General features: G+C 28.1%; 1 protein-coding gene across 1 annotated transcript; it reads right to left on the minus strand.

Moving 5' to 3' along the window:
- Positions 1 to 1,097: 1,097 nt before the first annotated feature.
- LOC114728547 (short-chain dehydrogenase reductase 2a-like) lies at positions 1,098 to 2,193 on the minus strand. Its single transcript, XM_028915457.1, is given in 3 exon segments — positions 1,098 to 1,672; positions 1,675 to 2,024; positions 2,144 to 2,193. Coding segments are annotated over 3 exon segments (861 nt in total). The 5' UTR covers positions 2,179 to 2,193; the 3' UTR covers positions 1,098 to 1,196.
- Between the last annotated feature and the right edge of the window lie 18,130 nt (positions 2,194 to 20,323).

Genomic DNA, 20,323 nt, shown 5'->3' on the forward strand with positions numbered 1-20,323 from the left:
AATTTATGGTAATAATTTTTTATTTAAGTATCATATTGATTACACATATCAAAAGGGTTACTAATCAATAGATAGTTTTAATGCGCATAATTAAATAAAATAATTTTTAGTAAATTAAAACATATTTATTACAAACTAATTTAACTTTTTTTTTTAATGTCCACAAATTTATTATCTAATACTTATATCAAGTACCAAAGGTACTGTTAAGCTCTTATGAATAGGGGGACTAGAATGTATAAAATCAAGTGAAAATCAGTAAAAAGTCCTTATTTAAAAATTTTATTAGCCATAAACATCTAAATTCGTGTACTGGAGTACGAATACTTTCTTTATACAAAAACATATAACGTTGTTCTAATCAATAAAATTTTCAAATAACAATGGTGCATTGTCTTAATGGCAAGGTAGTCTACTTACATAAAAGAGGTGGAAGGTTTTATTCCCACGGGATCAGTTTGGACTCCTTTCCAAATTTAAAAAGAAAACAAATAGAAACTATTTTACATATTTTTCCTAAAATCATCAAACGGGCCGGATATGGGCGTGTCAGTATTATAGAAATAATCATGATAATGAAAATATTTAAAATTGGAGATTCACTTTTTTTTTTGGTTGAGCAGAATGGATGGAGATTCACTTATCAAACTAACGCATTTATTAAAGAATTTATAAAACTATAAACAATGTTATACATTCCAACTCAGTTTAACGTCCAAAGAACTTGTATAATTGCCTTAAAAACGTCAAGCATGGAATATAATATTTCTCCGATCTGAAATATAAAACCTATTTTTTAATGTAAGTTCTACTAAAAAAATAGGTTTTATATTTAGAACCGAAAGGAATAAAATATATAAGGATGATTAATATGTTTTTTGTTGTTTATTAAAAAAAAAAAGAAGATGTTTTCAGTAATCTGAAATGAAAAATAAATTTCGTCATAACAGCATAAATGTAAATAATATTCATAAAAGCAAAACAAAAAAGTACAATACCAAAAGATCAACATCCTAAACAAGTCCTCTACATGTTGAACCACAACTATAAAAATAAAACATGACCAACTAAAACCACAGTGAATATTTCCCTCTTAGGGGGAAGATAGCAGAGAGCTATATATAAAGTAATAATTGAAAGCATATATTACAACTAAAGATAGGTCTAATCCAAAGCTAAATTAATCAAAACTAAGATTAGAGGCCAACACAATTTCTTGAAGTGGTGATTCCACCATCAACCACCAGATTATGGCCACTTACATACTTTGATTCATCACTCGCGAGATAAAGTGCAGCTTCTGCAATATCCTTCGCCTTCAACGTCGTCCCTTTCAAATTCGCCAATCCTCTCACGAACTCCTCCATCTTCTCCACTTCCTCTTCCACCGGCAACCCAAAGTTCAGACTTGCTTCATCTTCTCCGTCGTCTCCGCTTCTCCACGCATTCACCAGCATCGAAGTCGCCACCCCGAATGGCGATATACAGTTAACCCGAATCCCATATTTCCCCAGCTCACAAGCTGTGTTCTTCGTGAGCCCAACTATGGCGTGCTTTGAAGCTGTGTAAGCATGAGGACCGAGTCCTCCCATGACTCCGGCGACGCTCGACGTCGATATGATGCACCCAGATAGCCGGGGAATCATCACTCTCGCCGCGTGCTTGATTCCCGAGCCACACCCTTCACGTTCACTCGCATGACTCGGTCGAACTCGTCGGAGTCGAAGTTGACGATGCTCTTGTTCTTTGACTGGTTTCCTAACATCCCGGCATTGTTGAAGATTATATCGAGCTGGCCGTACCGAGAGATTGTGGATTTCACTAAGCTTTCCACGTCTTCTTCGGAGCTGACATCACAGTGGAAGAACGTGGCTGAAGGAGATAATGCCTCTGCAAGTAAAGATCCGAGTGCGTCTTCAACGTCGGCGATCACAACTTTAGCTCCTTGCTTCACGAACAGCCTTACCGCTGCTTCCCCTATTCCTCTCGCTCCTCCGGTCACTATAGCCACTTTTCCTTCCAATCTGTAGAAAAAACAAGATTTGTTCGGTGAGTTTCAGTTAGTTCTCTTGGTTCTGTTCGGCGATGCTTCAAACGGGGAAACAGAGCAGGTATGAACAGAGAGAAGAAATGAAAAGAATACCTTCTGGGTGAAGACAAAGTGTGGTCCTTTGCCATTAGAGAGACACTCTGAAGTTTGTCTCGGGCATTACTTCGGCGGCAACCATGGCTGAGCTCTTAAACGGAGCTTCCCGGGACCTCACAGACGCAGAGGGAGAGACAGAGCAGAGAGAAGATGGTAAGTGCTTTGAAACTGGCATAACAGACGAGGCTAAATATAGGGGGTGTACGGGGATTTGGTCTTTATTTATTTTAAGGTTTCCGATCTGTTCAGACTTCTGAACTAATATTTTTTTTTTTATCATTTGAACTAATATATTTAAAAAAGCCAGCAACTTGCTCTCTCTCTCTCTCTCCCCCATGTATTTTGCCTTTTTTTTTCTTTTTCGGAATAAGACATTTTACTTGTTTTAGTATATCCATTTGGGATGGGATGATGGATTCCATATATTTGGTCAAAACAGAAAATTGGGATTCCATATTACCAGGGGAGATTCAAGCATTATTGGACTATTCAGCACTTTTTTTTTCGTTTGGTTTTTAGAATACATTCTTAAGAATAAAAATAAGATAAATTTGTATCAAGTTTCTTATATTTATTATGTCAAGTTCTTTAATTATACTCCTCCGATCCTTAATATAATATTCATTTAACTATTTGATTAGATTAAGAAAGTTGGGTTAAGTTAGTTAATTATAAGAAAAGTGACATATTTTTTCCTAAAATACCATAATCATCTTTCTTAATACCTCCTCTCCCTCTTCTACTTGATTATGGTTGAGGGAGTATTCATAGAGGTAATTTAGATAAAATTGATAAATATGATAAAGGGTCTTATATTTAAGACCAAAACTAATTTAAAAATTGGTTTCTATATTAAGGACCGGAGGAGTACTTAGCATTAATAGCACTTAGTTATAATTCATATGAAAAAAATTAAAATACATGACTATGTATAATGAGAATTTTAACATAATAGATAAAGTAACTGGACATAATATAAAATAATAGTTATTGACCCATTGGTTTGAAAATAATTATGCTTCTAACTGTGTGTGGCAAAGTGATATAATTTCAATTAATCATATTAATTACTTTGATGCTTCAGGTTCACATTAATTGCTTTGAATTAAATCCCATTATAATTTATAATTTGTATTAATTGCTATAATTTATATGTAACGGTAGAAATCAATTCAATTCAATGCATTTTCACATTAATTGCTTTAATAAAATCCCATTTATAATTTATAATTTGTATTAATTGCTACAATTTATAATTTTATATGTATTTGATAGACAACAATTCAATTCAATTCAATGCATTTTCTATTTTTTTTTCTATGATTTTTTTTTTGCCATCTATTTTTTTTCCATCATTTGATTATAAAAGTTGACCATTGATATAAATTAGTACATAGCCAGACATTAACCTGTAATTAATTTGGTTAATTTTAATACATAATAGGAGCAACGTGTTTATTTTTAAATACTTATTTAAAACAGAGAAGTTATATCCTTAGCTTAAATACTAGCCTAAAATATATATTTGATCATTTAACTTTGAATAAGGTTTCAATTTAGTCCCTTAACTTTAAAAAAAAAAAAAAACATGTGGTCTTTTAACTCTAAAATCATTAGATCAATGATGATTTTTTTTGTAACAATCACAAATATTTTGAAAATTAAACTTAATATGTTAGCATTTGAAAATATTTTATTAATATTTAAGATCTTCATTTCATTTTTTTAAAAAAAAATTTTAAGATTAAAAGACTAAAAATATACTTTTTAAAGTTAAAAGACTAAATTAAAACCTTATAAAAAATTATAAGACCAGATGTATCATTTAGCCTAAATACCAAGGTGCTTATTTTCAATTAAATCGTTTTTAATAATAATAATAATAATAATAATAATAATAATAATAATAATGTTGCAGTAACACTTTTTTGTTTTAAAAAAGAAATTGGGATCGACCATTAGACCAAGTTTTGACCTGAAAGTTTCTCTGCCCAAAAGGAAGTTTCGAAAGATGCCTTCTAAAGTAGGACACTTTTCTTTCAAAGTTCCAAAACAAGCTAAAGAAGCAATTACTGGTTCCTGCAGAAAATACCAAAACTTGACCAAAATAACATTAAAAAAAATGTAAAAAATTCTTTAAAAAATCAACATATTGAGATATAATTATATATAATAAAAGTTGGTCTATTATCCTATGGATCTACTTTGCACTAGGGCTGAGCAATGGGTGGATGGACTAGCCTATAGCCTACTCATTTATATATAGGCTCTTAATGGTCGCCAATGTCAGAAATAGCCCCAAGACTAGAGCAAGGCTTTCCTTAAAGGAGCTCCAATACCAATTAATAAAAAGCCAGTATATATTTTCTCTTTTTTATTTTAGATATGAAATTAATAATTGCAAAAGTTTTCTCATCCCCATCTTATCCAAAAGTAAAAATGTATAGAATACATGACAAAACATTAGTAAATTACCGATATAACTAAAATCATGCAAGCACTTACGGGTACAAATCAAAGCTTGAATACTTAATGAAACGCAAGAAAAATTAATGCTGAAAGTTAATTTGCTAACAACTATAGCAGTCAGGATGGTAAAAAAGTATGGGAAAATTGGGAAAAAGCCTTTATTAACAAATTTATTGGTGAGATCTAAATCAGAGTATCAGTATATTATGGGTACAAAATTTACAGGTTATCAGTATTTTCTATTTATCATGTTCTTTTCACCAATAAAATTTTTAATGAGCAGTTCTCCCTGAAACTTTTTCAATAAATAACAATAAAAAGATACAAAATAATTAAACCCCTTTTTTGGAAAAAAAGAGCATCAAAGTTGAAAAAGAAAAAAAATATTATTTGAAACATATAAACGATAACTTAAAAAATGTTAGTAAAAACAATAATGTCTTCTTTTTTTTTTTTGATACATCGGAAAGGAACAATAATGTCTTCTATAAAGACATTGAATGAAAAAAAGACTGTACTGTTCCGTCCCTTATTATAAGATTTAATTTTTTGAATAGGTCTATCCTTTTTTATAAAATCGTTTTTGAGTTTATCTGAACATTTAATATATTATTACTCATTTTATCTCTAATTTGATGTATTAATAAATTCTCTTTTTTTATTTATCTACTATACTTTCTCACATTTTACCCATTTATATATAGGAGTATGTTTGAAAAAAATTAGTATTTGCTATTATATTCATTATTTTAACTAATTTTACTAATTTTTTAAATCGCATAATTAGTTAAAAGAATCTTATAATAAAGGACGGATGGAGTAATTTGTTATGATAATGAATCTTCTTGAAACCAGTTACTTTCACTGGATCCTTGGCAAATTTCTAGAAGAACTATAACTGATTGTATTATTCAAGATAAGATCCCCTTTAAGAGATAATAGGCAAAGATTTCATGATGAGGAAGTGTGATTCTTTGTAATATTTAATGTTTTGCAAAAGTATAGATTTAGTTATTTAATGTTTTGCAAATGTATATACTCATTTAACTTTATATAATATTTTAATTTGATCCCTTAAATTTAAAAAATATTTTAGTTTTCTGACCCTAAAATTATTAGTTTTAAATGGTGATTTTTTTTTGTAACAATCATGCTTATTTAGCAAATTAAACTTGATAAGAATGTTTTATCAATATTCAAGATCTCAATATCATTATTTTCTGTTAATAATTTTGGGATTAAGAGATAAAAAATATATTTTTTAAAATTAAGGGTGAAACGTACACTCTAGCTTTATTGTTTTTAATCTTTAAAATTCTAAGGAGGGGGATCATATGAGTCACGTGGGAACTAAATTAGAAGAGAATGGAGAAGTAGAAGATAAGGTTTTTGGTTCACAGTGCTACTTTAAACCAAAATTTTAGCCTTTTGTTTGCTTTGGCTTCTCCCATCAACACATTCTTAAATACTGTATATGATTACTCCAAATCCATCCCTCTTTTTATTCTTTAAACTTGGCATTCCCGTGATTAGCCATTTTTAATCACAATTCTCCATAATGTTGGGCCATTAAACTATAAACAAGCTCCAATATTTTCATCACCTCGAGAAATTGGTGGGGATGCTGAATTTTGTGTAAAGCAAAGTCTATGGTCCCCCAAACACCTGTTCTATTGTTACTTGGAAAAACAAAATAACAAAAGCTTCAAGAAAATGAAAGAAAGTGGTAATTATTGATTAATATTAACACAACAATCCGAGGTGGTCCTATGCATTAATTCATTATTTTGTGAGTAAGATGCCACCTCCAACATTGCTATTTCTTTGTGTTTTTTTAATTTAACAAGGAGTAGCTTATGAGTTTCAAAAATCCTGATCAATCTTTAGCAACTAAATTTTCTCCAATCTACCCTCCCACATTCTTCTAAAAATCTCTTCTCAAATATTATCTCCGCATATTTTGCCTAGAATTTTTCAACCTAAACCACTTTAGAGTTTTTTTTAAGAGGCCATCGTCTCGTCTTTTCGAATCAATCAAGCAATCAAAAGATATGTTTCCTTCTTTATTTGTAAGTTATTTTAAATAATAAAATTTTAAAATAAAAATAATATCTAAATATTCATGTAATTTATTAAATTATATTTAATAAAATTTATTATTAAATATAATAATTATGAAAATGTAAACAACTTTATTAACTTCATGCCTTTTTTAATAATTATACATCCATAAGTCATTTTAATAAATGAAAAAACCAAACATAATCACAATTCTTAAAATCATTTATAAAGAAAATATCCAAACAGAAATTATGATTAACAAGTGTCACGTATAGTCAGTATCACTTATAAAATTCACGATTATCTAAAATCACAGTTGTTCACTGCTAATCCAAACAAGCACTAAGTAACTAAACCTAATATAAAAGTAATAGTTATTGACACATTGTTTGAAAATAATTATGCTTCTACTGTATGTGGCAAAGTAATATAATTTAAATTAATTATATTAATTACTTTGATTGCTTCATGTTCACATTAATTGCTTTAAATTAAATCCCATTTATAATTAGTATTAATTGCTATAATTTATATGTATTTGGTTGACAATCAATTCAATTCAATGGATTTTCACTCTTTTTTTTGATACGATGGATTTTCACATTAATTGCTTTAAATTAAATCCCATTTATAATTTGTATTAATTGCTACAATTGATAATTTTATATGTATCTGATAGACAATCAATTCAATTCAATGCATTTTCTATTCTTTTCCTATGATTTTTTTTTGCCATCTATTTTTTCCTATGATTTGATTATATAAAGTTGACCATTGATATAAATTAGCACATAGCCAGACATTAACCTGTAATTAATTTGGTTGATTTTAATAGTAGTACATAATAGGAGTAGCCTGTTTATTTTTTAAATACTTATTTAAAACAGAAAAGTTATATCCTAAGGTGCTTATTTTCAGTTAAATCGTTAATAATAATAATAATAATAAATAATAATAATATGTTGGAGTAACACTTTTTTGTTTAAAAAAAGAAATTGGGATCAACTATTGAACCAGTTTTTGACCCGAAAGTTCTCAAAAGGAAGAAACTAGGCTACCCAAAAGGAAGTATCGAAAGTTGCCTTCTAAAGTAGGGCACTTTTCTTTCAAAGTTTCAAAACAAGCTAAAGAAGCAATTACTGGTTCCTGCAGAAAATACCAAAAATTGATCAAAATAATGTTAAAAAATGTCAGAAAAATTCTTTGAAAACTATAAAAAAATTAAATATTAATAATTTTTCATATTGGTAAAATCAACATATTGAGATTTAATTATATATAATAAAAGTTTTCTCGTTATACTCCTTCGGTCCTAATTATAAAACCCAATTGACTTATTTGAGGAGATTAAGGAAGTAAGTTAAGTTGTTATTTATAATAAATAAGTGTTGTTATTCCTAAAATATCCTTGCTAATTAAGTATATTGGCTTAAACTATCATTATTAGAAGGATTATCTTGAAAAAAAATACATAAATATAAGAGAGAAAATGGATTGGGTCTTATAATTAGGACAAAAAAAGTCAAATTGGGTCTTATAATAAGGACCGGAGGAGTACTATGGATCTACCATGCACGTTGACTTTTGTAGTATTGTATTTTTTTCATTAAAATTCAATATACTACCCTCCCTTCTTTTTAAGCTTAACTGGCCCTTCTCCTTCTTTTTTTTTTTAAAATCTTTTTAGGTAAACAAAAAATAGGTTTTATGCATAGAGGCTCTTAATGGTCACCAATGTCAGAAATAGCCCCAAGACTAGAGCTAGGTTTTCCATAAAAAAAAAAAAGAAGCTCCAATACCAATTAATAAAAAGCCAGTATATATTTTCTTTTTTATTTTTAGATATGAAATTAATAATTACAAAAGTTTTCTCATCTCGATCTTCTTATCCAAAAGTAAAAATGTATAGAATACATGGCAGAACATTAGTAAATTACCAATATAATTAAAATCATGCGTGTACTTACAGGTACAAATCAAAGCTTGAAGACTTAATGAGACGCAAGAAAAATTAATGCTGAAAATTAATTTACCAACAACTATAGCTGTCAGAATGGTAAAAAGTATGGGGAAATTGGGAAAAACCCTTCATTAACAATTTTATTGGTGAGATCTAAATCAGAGTATCAGTGTTCTATGGGTACAAAATTTACAGATTATCAGTATTTTCTATTTATCATGCTCTTTTCACCAATAAAATTTTAATGAGCATATCTCTTCAGTTCTCCCTGAAAATTTTTTTAGTAAATAACAATAAAAAAACTTCTCCAGTACTTAATATAAGATCTATTTAACTAATTTGATTAGATTAAGGAAGTTAAGTAAGTTAATTATTAATAAGAAATATGAAATATGATATTTTTTTCTAAAACACCATAATCATTCTTAATATCCTCTCTCCTCTTTTACTGATTATGGTGAGAGAGTATCTATAGAGATAATTTAGGAAAATTGAGAAATATGAGATATGTGTCTTATATTTAAGATCAAAATCAACTTAACAATTAGATTTTATATTAAAGACCAAAGGAGTAACCCCCTTTTTTTTTTTAAAAAAAAAGAGCATCAGATTTCAAAAAGAAAAAATATTATTTGAAACATATAAACAATAACTTACAAAACAATAATATCTTCTATAAAGACATTTGAAGGAAAATAAGACTGTAATTTGTTATGACATGAATCTTCTTGAAACCTGTTACTTTCACTGGATCCCTTAGCAAATTTCTAGAAGAACTATAGCTAATCATATAATTCAAGATAAGATCCCCTTAAGAGATAATGGGTAAAAATTTCATGACGAGGAGGTGTGATTCTTTGTAATATTTAATGTTTTGAAAAAATATATATTTAGTTATTTAATGTTTTTCAAAATTATATATTTAGTTATTTAACTTTATACAAAGTTTTAATTTGGTTCTTTAAATTTTAAAAAAATAGTCTTAGTCTTTTGATCCTAAAACTGTTAGTCTTAAATAACGATTTTTTTTGTAACAATCATACTTATTTAGAAAATTAACTTGACATGTTAGCATTTGAAATGTTTTATTAATATGTAAGATCTTAATATTATCATTTTTTATTAATAATTTTGAGATTAAATAATTAAAAATATACTTTTTAAAATTAAGAGGTGAAACATATACTCTAGGCTTAATGTTTTTAATTTTTAAAGTTCCAAGTGGGAACTAAGTTAGAAGAGAATAGAGAAGTAAAAGATAAGGTTTTTTGTTCACAGTGCTACTTTAAACCAAAATTTTAGCTTTTTGTTTGCTTTGGCTTCTCCCATCAACGCATTCTTAATTACTATACATGATTACTCCAAATCCATCCCTCTTTTTATTCTTTAAACTTGGCATTTCCATGATTAGCAATTTTTAATCACAACTCTCCATAATGTTGGGGCCATTAAACCATAAACAAGCTCCAATATTTTTCATCACCTCAAGAAACTGGGGATGCTGAACTTTGCGTAAAGCAAAGTCTATGGTCCCCCAAACACTTGTTCCATTGTTACTTGGAAAAACAAATTAAAATAACAAAAGCTTCAAGAAAATGAAAGAAAGTGGTAATTATTGATTAATATTAACATAACAGTCCGAGGTGGTCCTCCTATGCATTAATTCATTATCTTGTGAGTAAGATGCCACCTCCAACATTGCTATTTCTTTGTGTTTTTTTTTTTTAAATTTAAGATGCTTTTAATTTTTAAATATTTGTGATTGTTGTGGTTTAATTAGCAACGTGTTATAAATGCCTTGGTGAAACAACTTTATGATTCATCATAAATAGACTGCACTAATATAATAATAATTGATTATTTGTTCCTTGGCTCTGCACAAAAGTAGTGGTAATTAATGGCAAAAACACAAAAGCAGTGATAATTTAAATGAATCGGAGTTGGTATAGTGCTCTACTAACAAGTGTGATTAGATTTTGTTCTTATCAAAAGTTCTAGCATTGTTTTTCTTTTGGTCAATGATAGAATACACCACATGAAATTTTTTAAGTTGAGAACATTGATTTTTTTTTAGTTTTATTTAATTTTTAATCATATTTTTATTGTCTTTTCATTTTATCATATTTTCATATAGTTTTATTTGATATTTAATAAGATTTCCGTAGTTTCATGTGATTGATAAAAGGAAAAAAAGACCTGATTAAAAATTAAATGAAACTATAAGAATCTAATTAAAAAAAATAAAAACTTGATTATAAATCAGATTAAACTGTTAACTATTTGTAAACTGAAGTTTTTCCATAACATGGTAATTTTGGAGCATTTTTCAAATGCAATTTTAACACACTCTACTCATAATAAATTTGGTTACACACTTCGTCACGTCTGAAACACTATTAGGACCTAAATTTTAACACTTTTCTCAGTTAAAATTCAAACTTCCAGCGAACATGGGTCCGATCAACCCATAACACATTTGTCTTTCAGCTCATGCTGTTAGAAGGATCCGATCAAACTTACATCGAACATGGGCCCACATCAAAAAGGGCCCCACTCCATGATGGGCCACTGTTGGGCTCGATCTTGCACTGAACAACCTTTTTGGGCTTGCATATTTATAACTTCACCGCTCCTGAGCACTTCACCTGGGAGTTTGGAGCAATAATTCACGTGCATTATAGGGAAAAAGAAAAAGAAAAAGTAAAAGAAAAACATTGGACTCGTTATGGCCTTATGCGGTCCAGTAAATTACGATGGGCATTATTTTTTTAAAGTGATAATATTACAGCTATTATTTTAATATAAGAACTAGTTGACTAATTTAATAGAATAAAAAATTAGTTAAATTAATTAATTATAATAAATATGTGTTGTTTGTTAATTATTTGCAATAAATATATATTTTTTTAAAATATCCTTGTTGATTAAGTGTATTAGATAGAACTACTATTATTATAAAGACTATCTTGTAAAAACTAGATGAATATAAGAGATAAAATAGCTTAGAATTTTATATTTAAAACCAAAATAAAAGTTAAACAAACTCTTATACTAGGGACAGGAGGTAGTATTACATCTGGAAACTACGGATTTTCAACGCAAAGAATCCTAGTCCGGAAGTTTTTTAGGCATGTAATTTTGTTACCATTTTCTTTCTTCTTCTTCTTTTTCTTGGACAAAAAGAAGAGTCAAAAATCAGTACTGCGTCCTTTTTTCCATGGTTCAAGAAAAATTATTATTTAAACTTGAGCTTTAGTATAAATTAATAGTATAAAACAAATATATCATTATGTTTTTCATAAATTTTCCCGAAAACCTTCAATGTTTACAGATTTTTATATTCATTTATGGTTAATTTAATTTGAATAACTTTGACCCTTTTCAACATTACCCCTTAAGTTGGATGAGGAGAAAACTACAGAGGAAAAAATACTAAGAAGAAATACTCCCAAAAATTAGTAAATTTTCTTACTATTTTTAGAAGTTGTCCCTCATAGTATTCTCCCTCTTATTTTTCTCCCATTTTTACCTCCATCCAAGCCAAGTTTTATGGCAGATTTTCTACTGCACCTTAAGAGGGAATTGTTTTCATGGCCTGGATTTCATTTTTTTAATTACTTTTTAAACATCAATAATAAGCATTTTTAAGCTGACAATAATAATTACATTTATCTATAATGCACATGTTTTAAAATAAAAAATAAAAAATGAAAATAATTTAACTTTAAGACATCTAAAATTCTAAACATACTTTTCACTTTAAAAAAGGGTTATCAATTGTCAGGATGCGTTGGTTATGATAAGAAAAAAAGAATGATATATCAGAAAGTAGGTTTTGGGCACTACTAGAAAGTAGGAACTTAGAGCTGATTAAAACTTACCTTTCACCCTAAAACACAAAAGCAGAATTGAAATTGTACCACATACATTGACTAATAAATACGTTATCTCCCCATTATTAGTTCTCTTGATGTTTATTGGTTTAATTTAGTTGGCCTTTGGAAACGTTACTTTCTTCTCAATTCTTTCAAGCCAAGTTTGCCTCACCCCTTATGTTCAAGTCACCCCCCAAACAAAATATCACTCGAACACTGATTTATTATTTGATAATTAGCATGATTATTATAAATAAATTCACTTTAATAAATAAAGTATTGCTATATTTTAGAATTTTTTTTTCAATTATTTTGTTACAAATATAAACGTGATATTCTTGAAAGGGATAAGATACTTAAATATTTTGAAAGTATCCACGAAAAAACACTCAACATCTGAATTTTTTTTTGCTCTTATATGTCTTAAAAATTTTATTTCATAGCAAAATACCCTGGTTATTAGTTGTCATTAAATTTGATTGTTAAATTATGTTGTTTGACTAATATTTTAAATAGTTAAACTTAAAAGCGGATAACAGTTATGGGCCTAAGAAATAAAACTTTCAAAGCATATAAATGCAAGAAAAAAAACTCCTGAGTACGAGGTATTCTTTCGTGTATACTTTTGGGTTATTTAAGCACATTATCTCTTCCTTGAAATATAACATCATTGTCTTTTTAATTTCACATATATCTGACATGTGTGATATTGAAAAATCATATTCAAATATTATTGGGTTCGATAAAGGTAACTCTCCCAACATAATCTTTTTTACTTTTACAGGTGAATAAACAAAAATGTATACCTATTTTTTTCAATTTCATTAAAAAATAGATATATTTTATTTTATTTTTGAAAATTTGAAGTTCACATAAACCATATTTAAAGCAAGCTATCGCCACTTGTGATTATGTCTCCCGCTAACTTAGGATTCAAGGCCGATTGAATATTTTGATGGGAATCTCTTGAAAGGTATAATTGGAACATTTTTTCTGTCTTCTTGTGAGTAGGAATAGGTTTATGATTTTCTTCATTTTATAAAATCAATCCTTTTATTTAAAAAAAGAATTAATAGGTGTTGGTCTTATTGAAAGAGGCTTCGATCACTTAAATATAAGATCTCAAGTTCAAGTACATATGAATACGGAAAAAAAAAAAAACCTTTGGAAGAACTATTATGTAGACCAATTGTTTAAAATAAAATTAAATATTTTCATTAATTAATTAATTGTGATCCCCATAATTATTGAATTTAACAAATTTAATCTAACATCTTGTGGTATTAGTCATGTTCGAAAAAAAAAACAAAGAAGAAGAAGCATTTTGATTAAACAAGAAGTGGATAAGATTTAGTTTAAAAGGATACTAAGAATCTATCCCAGTATAATTGTTGATTCATGGAGTAAATCGCAGGATAATTGAAATAATAAGAACTAAAATCTAAATGTAAAAAAAAATAAGAATAAAATTCCGTGCTTGTTTAGAATTATGGTAAGATTATTTAAAATTAACTTTTTAATAATAATTTATTACTAACTACATAAATACTCCTCTCGTCCTATTCATAGAGTAGAGAAAGAAAAAAAAATAGTATTATTTATAAGGTAAAGAGAAATTTTTTTTACATAAATGTACAATGTTATCCTTTATTTATTATTGTGTTGACTTTATTTTCATAATGTATATTGCATATTAAATATGAATAAAATCGAAAAGTTGTTGAATTTTAAATAAGAGTTAATAAAATTTAAGATTTTTATTAATTTGCGCAAAATATATTAAAAATAACTTGTAAATAAAATTAAAAAAAATGTTTTTTTGGAATGTCCGGCCATGATCAAAGAAGCACTATAAGGAAGAGGCAATAATTGGAAAGAGGGAAGCGTGAACAGCAAAAGGGGAGCGGAAGGCTGCTGGTTCATTACCAGTTGAGGTGGAAAAAAGGTTCTTCATTTGACGTGGGACCCACCTCCGCCCAACTAATCCGGCATAATCATCCATCGAAGAACCAACCTCTGGTGCGAGTTACGCGATTTCAAGTTCTTCTCTTTTTCGTTCTACTGTTTATATTGTTGTTTATTTTCATCTTCCTTTTTTATTTTTTAATCAGAATTTATCTGTATAATTTTGCATGGGTTTTGATCAATTATCTTTTCATTAAAAAAAAAAAGAAGACAGAACCAACCTAATCCCTCTTCTCTCTCTCCGCTATACCCAAAGGTTCAGTTTAATACGAAGCATTAAAAATAAAAGATAGAGATTGAAATTACAATTGAGAAAAATCATTAAAATAATATTTAACATGAGTAATTGCTTGTACATGGGATTAGAGAAACCTATAGAGGTGGGATTGGGAAATACCACTTCCTCTCATGATATTCCCCAATCTCACATACATGGTTTCGCTAATTCTATATAACAAACAATTTCTTATGCTAAATATTTTTTTAATAGATTTTCTCAATCTCAATCTTAATTTTTATCTTTTATTTTTAATGCTTCCTACTAAATGATGCCAAAATACTTTAATACATGCATCCATGGATCATTCCTCGGGGTGGCGTGCATGAAGAATCGAGTTGAAATTAGATACTGCTTTCGCTCCTAAATATAAGAGCTAGCTGACTAATTTGAGTAGATTAAGGAAAGAAGTTAAATTAGTTATTTGTAATAAATAGGTGTTGTCTTTCCTAAAATGTCCTTGCTAGTTAAGTATACTAGTTAGAACTATAATTATTACAAGGGTTATCTTGGGACAAAATATATAAATATGAGAGGCAAAGTAGATTGAAGTCTTGTATTTAGGACCAAAATAAAAATTAAATGAAGTCTTACATTAAGGACTAGAGGTAGCATTTAATTTTTATATAAACATAGTTTAAAACTTTAAGGGTCTGTTTGGCTCAATGAGAGGAATGGGAGGGGATGGATTTTAATGGAGGGAAGGAGAAGAGAAAAGAGTGGAAGGATTTTAATATTATTTTGTTTGGATTTATAAAAAAAAAGAGGAGAGGGGAGAAGTTTTAATATTACCTTGTTTGATTCATGAGGAGAAGGGAGTAAAAAATATTTTGACATGGATATTTTGCCTTTATTTTATTTAAGATATAGGCATAATAGTCATCACATGGCAAAATGTGAGCATAATAGTCACAACATGACAAAATATTACCCTTTCCCTCTAAATCCTTCCAATTTTGAAAGGGAGGTTGAGGAGGTGACTCCCCTCCTAAAATTTTTTTTTCCTCCCCTCCTAAAATTTTGTGCGTTGTCAAACAAAAAAAAATAATTAAAATCCCTCTCCTCTCCTTCCCTCTCCTTCCCTCCAAATCTCTCACACCAAACACACACTGTAAATTTCATAGCCTAGTTAAGTTCACACTATTTCACTTCCAACCTCTTAAACTGTTTTCGAGAAGTCACCAAATGCCGCCCGTCGAAGTAATGACACTGCTATCGGGGAAAACAACAGAGGCAAGAAATTTTGGCCATAACACAAATTAGGGAGCAAAATCCTTAATAACGATGTTCAAAATTTAACCCACTTATCTTACTCCGCTTCTTAATATCAAAGTTAGATAACTAACATGCGAAAAGAATTAGTTAAATTAGTTATTTGTAATGAATAAATATTGTCTTTTTTAAAATATCTTTATCAATTATGTATATTTGAATTAGCTTTTGACAGTAACTCATTAACGTGTGCAATTACCATAAAGATTATTTTGAAACAAAATAAATAAATATTAAAAATATAATAGATTGTGATCTTATATTTACTATTTAGAACTAAGCTGAATCTTCAACTAATTATTATGTTAAAGATAGAAGGTAGCATAACCTTTTTTTTTTTACTACCTCCGGTCTTTAATGTAAGAACTGTTTTGACTTTTAATTTAGTTTTAAATATAAGATCTTTAATATATTTTGTTTATCATATTTATTTATTTTTTTCTAAGATAATCTTTATAGTAGTTGCATATGTTAAATGTTCAATAAAATGAATAGCTAATATAAATGATTAGCAAGGTCATTCATATGAATGACAACACCTATTTATTACAAATAACTAACTTAATTAATTTTTTATTTACTTAAATTAATGACTAATTTTTACATTAAAGGTAGAGACAATATTTAAAATCGGGGTTTTTAATGACGTCTGCTTAAGGGTGTATTTAGTATTATGAGTAGAGAACAACTAAAACAGTTTTACCAAAAAAAAAAAAGAGAACAACTAAAACAATGTGAGGTTTTCAGTAGACGGGAGATTTGGGTGGGTTTGATGAGAGAAATATTGAAGCGTCATTGTGATTCCATTTTGTTGTTGGCCTACCACACTGTGAACTGTGATTGCCATTGGCAACGGAGGGGACCAACAAAAAGTTGCCATGTGAGTCATTGTCTATCGACTATCGTACCTGAAAAGGGAGGGAGTGCCGTTGCGGGGTCCACCATAACGCTGAATTCCGTCATGTTATCCTCCCACCCTTTTTTTTTACCCTTTTATAAAAAAATAAGAAGGTAAAATTATAAAGGAAATATGGTAAAAAATAAACTGTCAAAATAAAAAAATTATAAATAAACACCTCTGACAATATTAGCATAGATTTTGACAATAATGATATGAGTTTTGATAATAATTTTTACAAACCGATCCTTGTATGTAATTTTTTTATTTCAGCAGTTTTTTTTACTATTTTTTCAATTATAAGCGAGATCGAATATATAATCTCCATATTATTAGACCATAAAGACTATTGACATTTTTCACATCTCTCGTACATTGGCAGCTTCTTCCTCCTTCCTTGGGGCTTTTACTCGTAACAATCAATTACTTTTATTCATTCATATAAATAAAAGGCCACCATAATTTTTCCCCTTTGGTGGAACCCAAAAAAAAAAAATCTGATTCTTAATATAACATTCATTTTATTGATTTGAATAAATTAAAAAAGTTACTAGATTACTTAAAACTGTTAATATTTATTTTTTTTTTAAAATTAATTTGTCTCACTTATAGATTAATATATAATCCAATTATTGACACAAGTATTTTAGAGAGGTTATATAACTTATGCTATAATTAAGTATCATCTCTAATCCTAATTATAAGATTTTGTTTATGGACTACAAACGGATTTTATAATTAGAACTGGAGATAGTAATTTAGTAATTTTTTAATCTTTTTAAATTAATTAATTAGGTTTTATACTAAAAATTAGAGATAGTAATAATTAAAAATTTGAATCTGAAATCCACGTAATATAGGAGAAGTGGGGGCCATGACCCTATATATCACACCTAATGCAAAGGATCAACATGGTAGGACCATTGCTGTCTTCTTCATCCATGTCTCCCTCCCTCAAATTATGGTCAACGGCAGGATGAGAGATATCCTTCTTCATCCATGTCTCCCTCCCTCAAATTATGGTCAACGGCAGGATGAGAGATATCCTCCCATGTTTCTCTCCCAGTAAGTATATATATATATAATATATATATATTTATATATATATTTATCCGACACATATTCTTATACACCTCCTTTAAACCAATTAAAAAGAACACACACACAAACAAAATCCTTGTTCTAATATAGAAAACATTTTCTTTCTACTTTTTCATTATTATTCTCCATTTTGACTCCTTTTAGTTTTTCCTCCAGTTTTTTTCCAATTACTAAACAAAGCATTATTATCTAAATATGTACCCTTCCGATCCTTAATATAGGACTCAATTATTAAATTTGTTTTGGTCTTAAATATAAGACCCATTTCTTATATTATCAATTTTATCTAAATTATCCCTATGGATACTCTTTTAACCATATAAAGAAGAGAAAGAAGGAGATTAAGAAAGATATTTAAAAATTTTTAAAAACGCACATGTCTTACAAATAAAAAACAACTTACTCATACTCCTTAACACAAATATAAATATTAAGAGACCAGTAGGAGGATATTAAAAAAGAAGAAAATGTATTATTCATTGAACTAACTTTTTAATATATAAATTAACTATATTTATTTTATATTATTGATTATTGAATATTATTATTTTTTATAATAAATTATTAATTATTATATTGATTTTTTATAAATATAATGTTATTATATTTTAAATACTATATTTATAATAGTTTCATATAATTATGTATTTAATATTATTAATAAAATTATGATTAATAGATGATATAAAAATAATATTTATTTAATTATTAAATAATTAACTTAATTATATTTTTTAATCTACTCAAATTAGTTAACTAATTTTATAGTAAGGACCGGTAAGAATACTTAAATTAGACATCCATCATTTTTCTTAAAGGTACCGTCAGGCTTATCTTCATCATAATAATTTTATAGGCGCATTTTGCTGGGATATTAAAATACGCATGCATGCATATGCATATTCATTTTGTTATGATTAAAGCGAATTTCCACCCAACACTAACAAAACTCCTTCGTCGATCTTGTACATGCACTCTCGATTCAATTATATTAAATCTAAAATTTACTTTATTATTCAAATAAAAAAATTGTAATTTAATTTACTTAAATTTTTATAATCAGACAAAGATATCAGTGTCTTGCACCAAACAAACGTACGTTTAGTAAAATGGGGGAAACAGGGATGGGTTTGTTGAGCGCTTGCTTAAACAACAAAACACGACAAAGACTTTCACTCCAAAAGGAAAAAAGAAACACGACAAAGACTAGTCGAGTTGCGCTGGGTGGGCTGCCTGCTCGTTAACTAATACCGCATTGCGTTTTCTCTGCTCTGTTGCAGTAGTTAAACCGTTGAGCTAACTAGAGTACTAACTTCCGTTCTCAGTTAATTTTTATTAAGTTAATTATTTGTCATAAATAGATCTTATATTTTCTAGAATATTTTTATTAATAGTGTGTATTAGTTAAAATTACTATTAGATAGAACATTTAATATGTGTAACTACTACAATGACTATTTTAGAAAAATATATATAAATATGAAAGACAAAGTGAATTGAGATCTTATATTTAGAATCATATTGGACGTCAAACTAGTTCTTATATTAACAGCTGAAAGTAGTATATAGATAAAAAAAAGTTGAATATAATGAAAGAGGCTAGTTACTCATGACATAATATTCAAGAGAATTGCTTATATTTAGTTTTCACAGTTCTTTGAATAGAATTGCCTTTAATAAAAAAATATCTATGTATAACACAAAATTTATAGTGTATATTATTCTTTTTGCTGATACATATAGTATATATTATTTTGATATTAAATATAAGGCTCTAATTTATTTTATACTGATTACATATATTAAAAAAATTTTAATCAAAAAGTGGTTTGAATGTAAAAACTCTTCTAAAAAAAGGAGGAGAAAATTTTAAACGCAGAAAAAAAAGAAAAAAAAAATCTTCTAATCACATTCTTTAATAAAAATAGTAAGATAGGTTATTTTTATGGATTTAAAACATATTTAATAATTTAACTAACTTTTTAAAATTTTTAATTCATGAGAAAGTTTAACCCAACCAACGACGTGGCGGAGCATTATTTTATTTTATGAACAATATCTAATACTAACTCTCTCTCCGCATTAAAAGCGCCATGAAACCCGCCCGTCAACAACAATCATCCCTCTTCAATCATTCTTTCCAAACTCTCACATTCTCGCTGACAAAATCATAGAAGTTGTAGTGGTACATTTTTTTCTCCTATCCCAAACCAAAAAAATTATATTATATATAATTAAATCTAAAATAAATAAATATTCACCGTACTGAAAATTCACTGGATTTTCTTTTATTTCCTCC

Source organism: Neltuma alba, unplaced genomic scaffold (genome assembly GCF_004799145.2).
Source record: "Neltuma alba isolate B1F8T4 unplaced genomic scaffold, ASM479914v2 tig00012548_pilon, whole genome shotgun sequence".
Classification (NCBI taxonomy): domain Eukaryota; kingdom Viridiplantae; phylum Streptophyta; class Magnoliopsida; order Fabales; family Fabaceae; genus Neltuma; species Neltuma alba.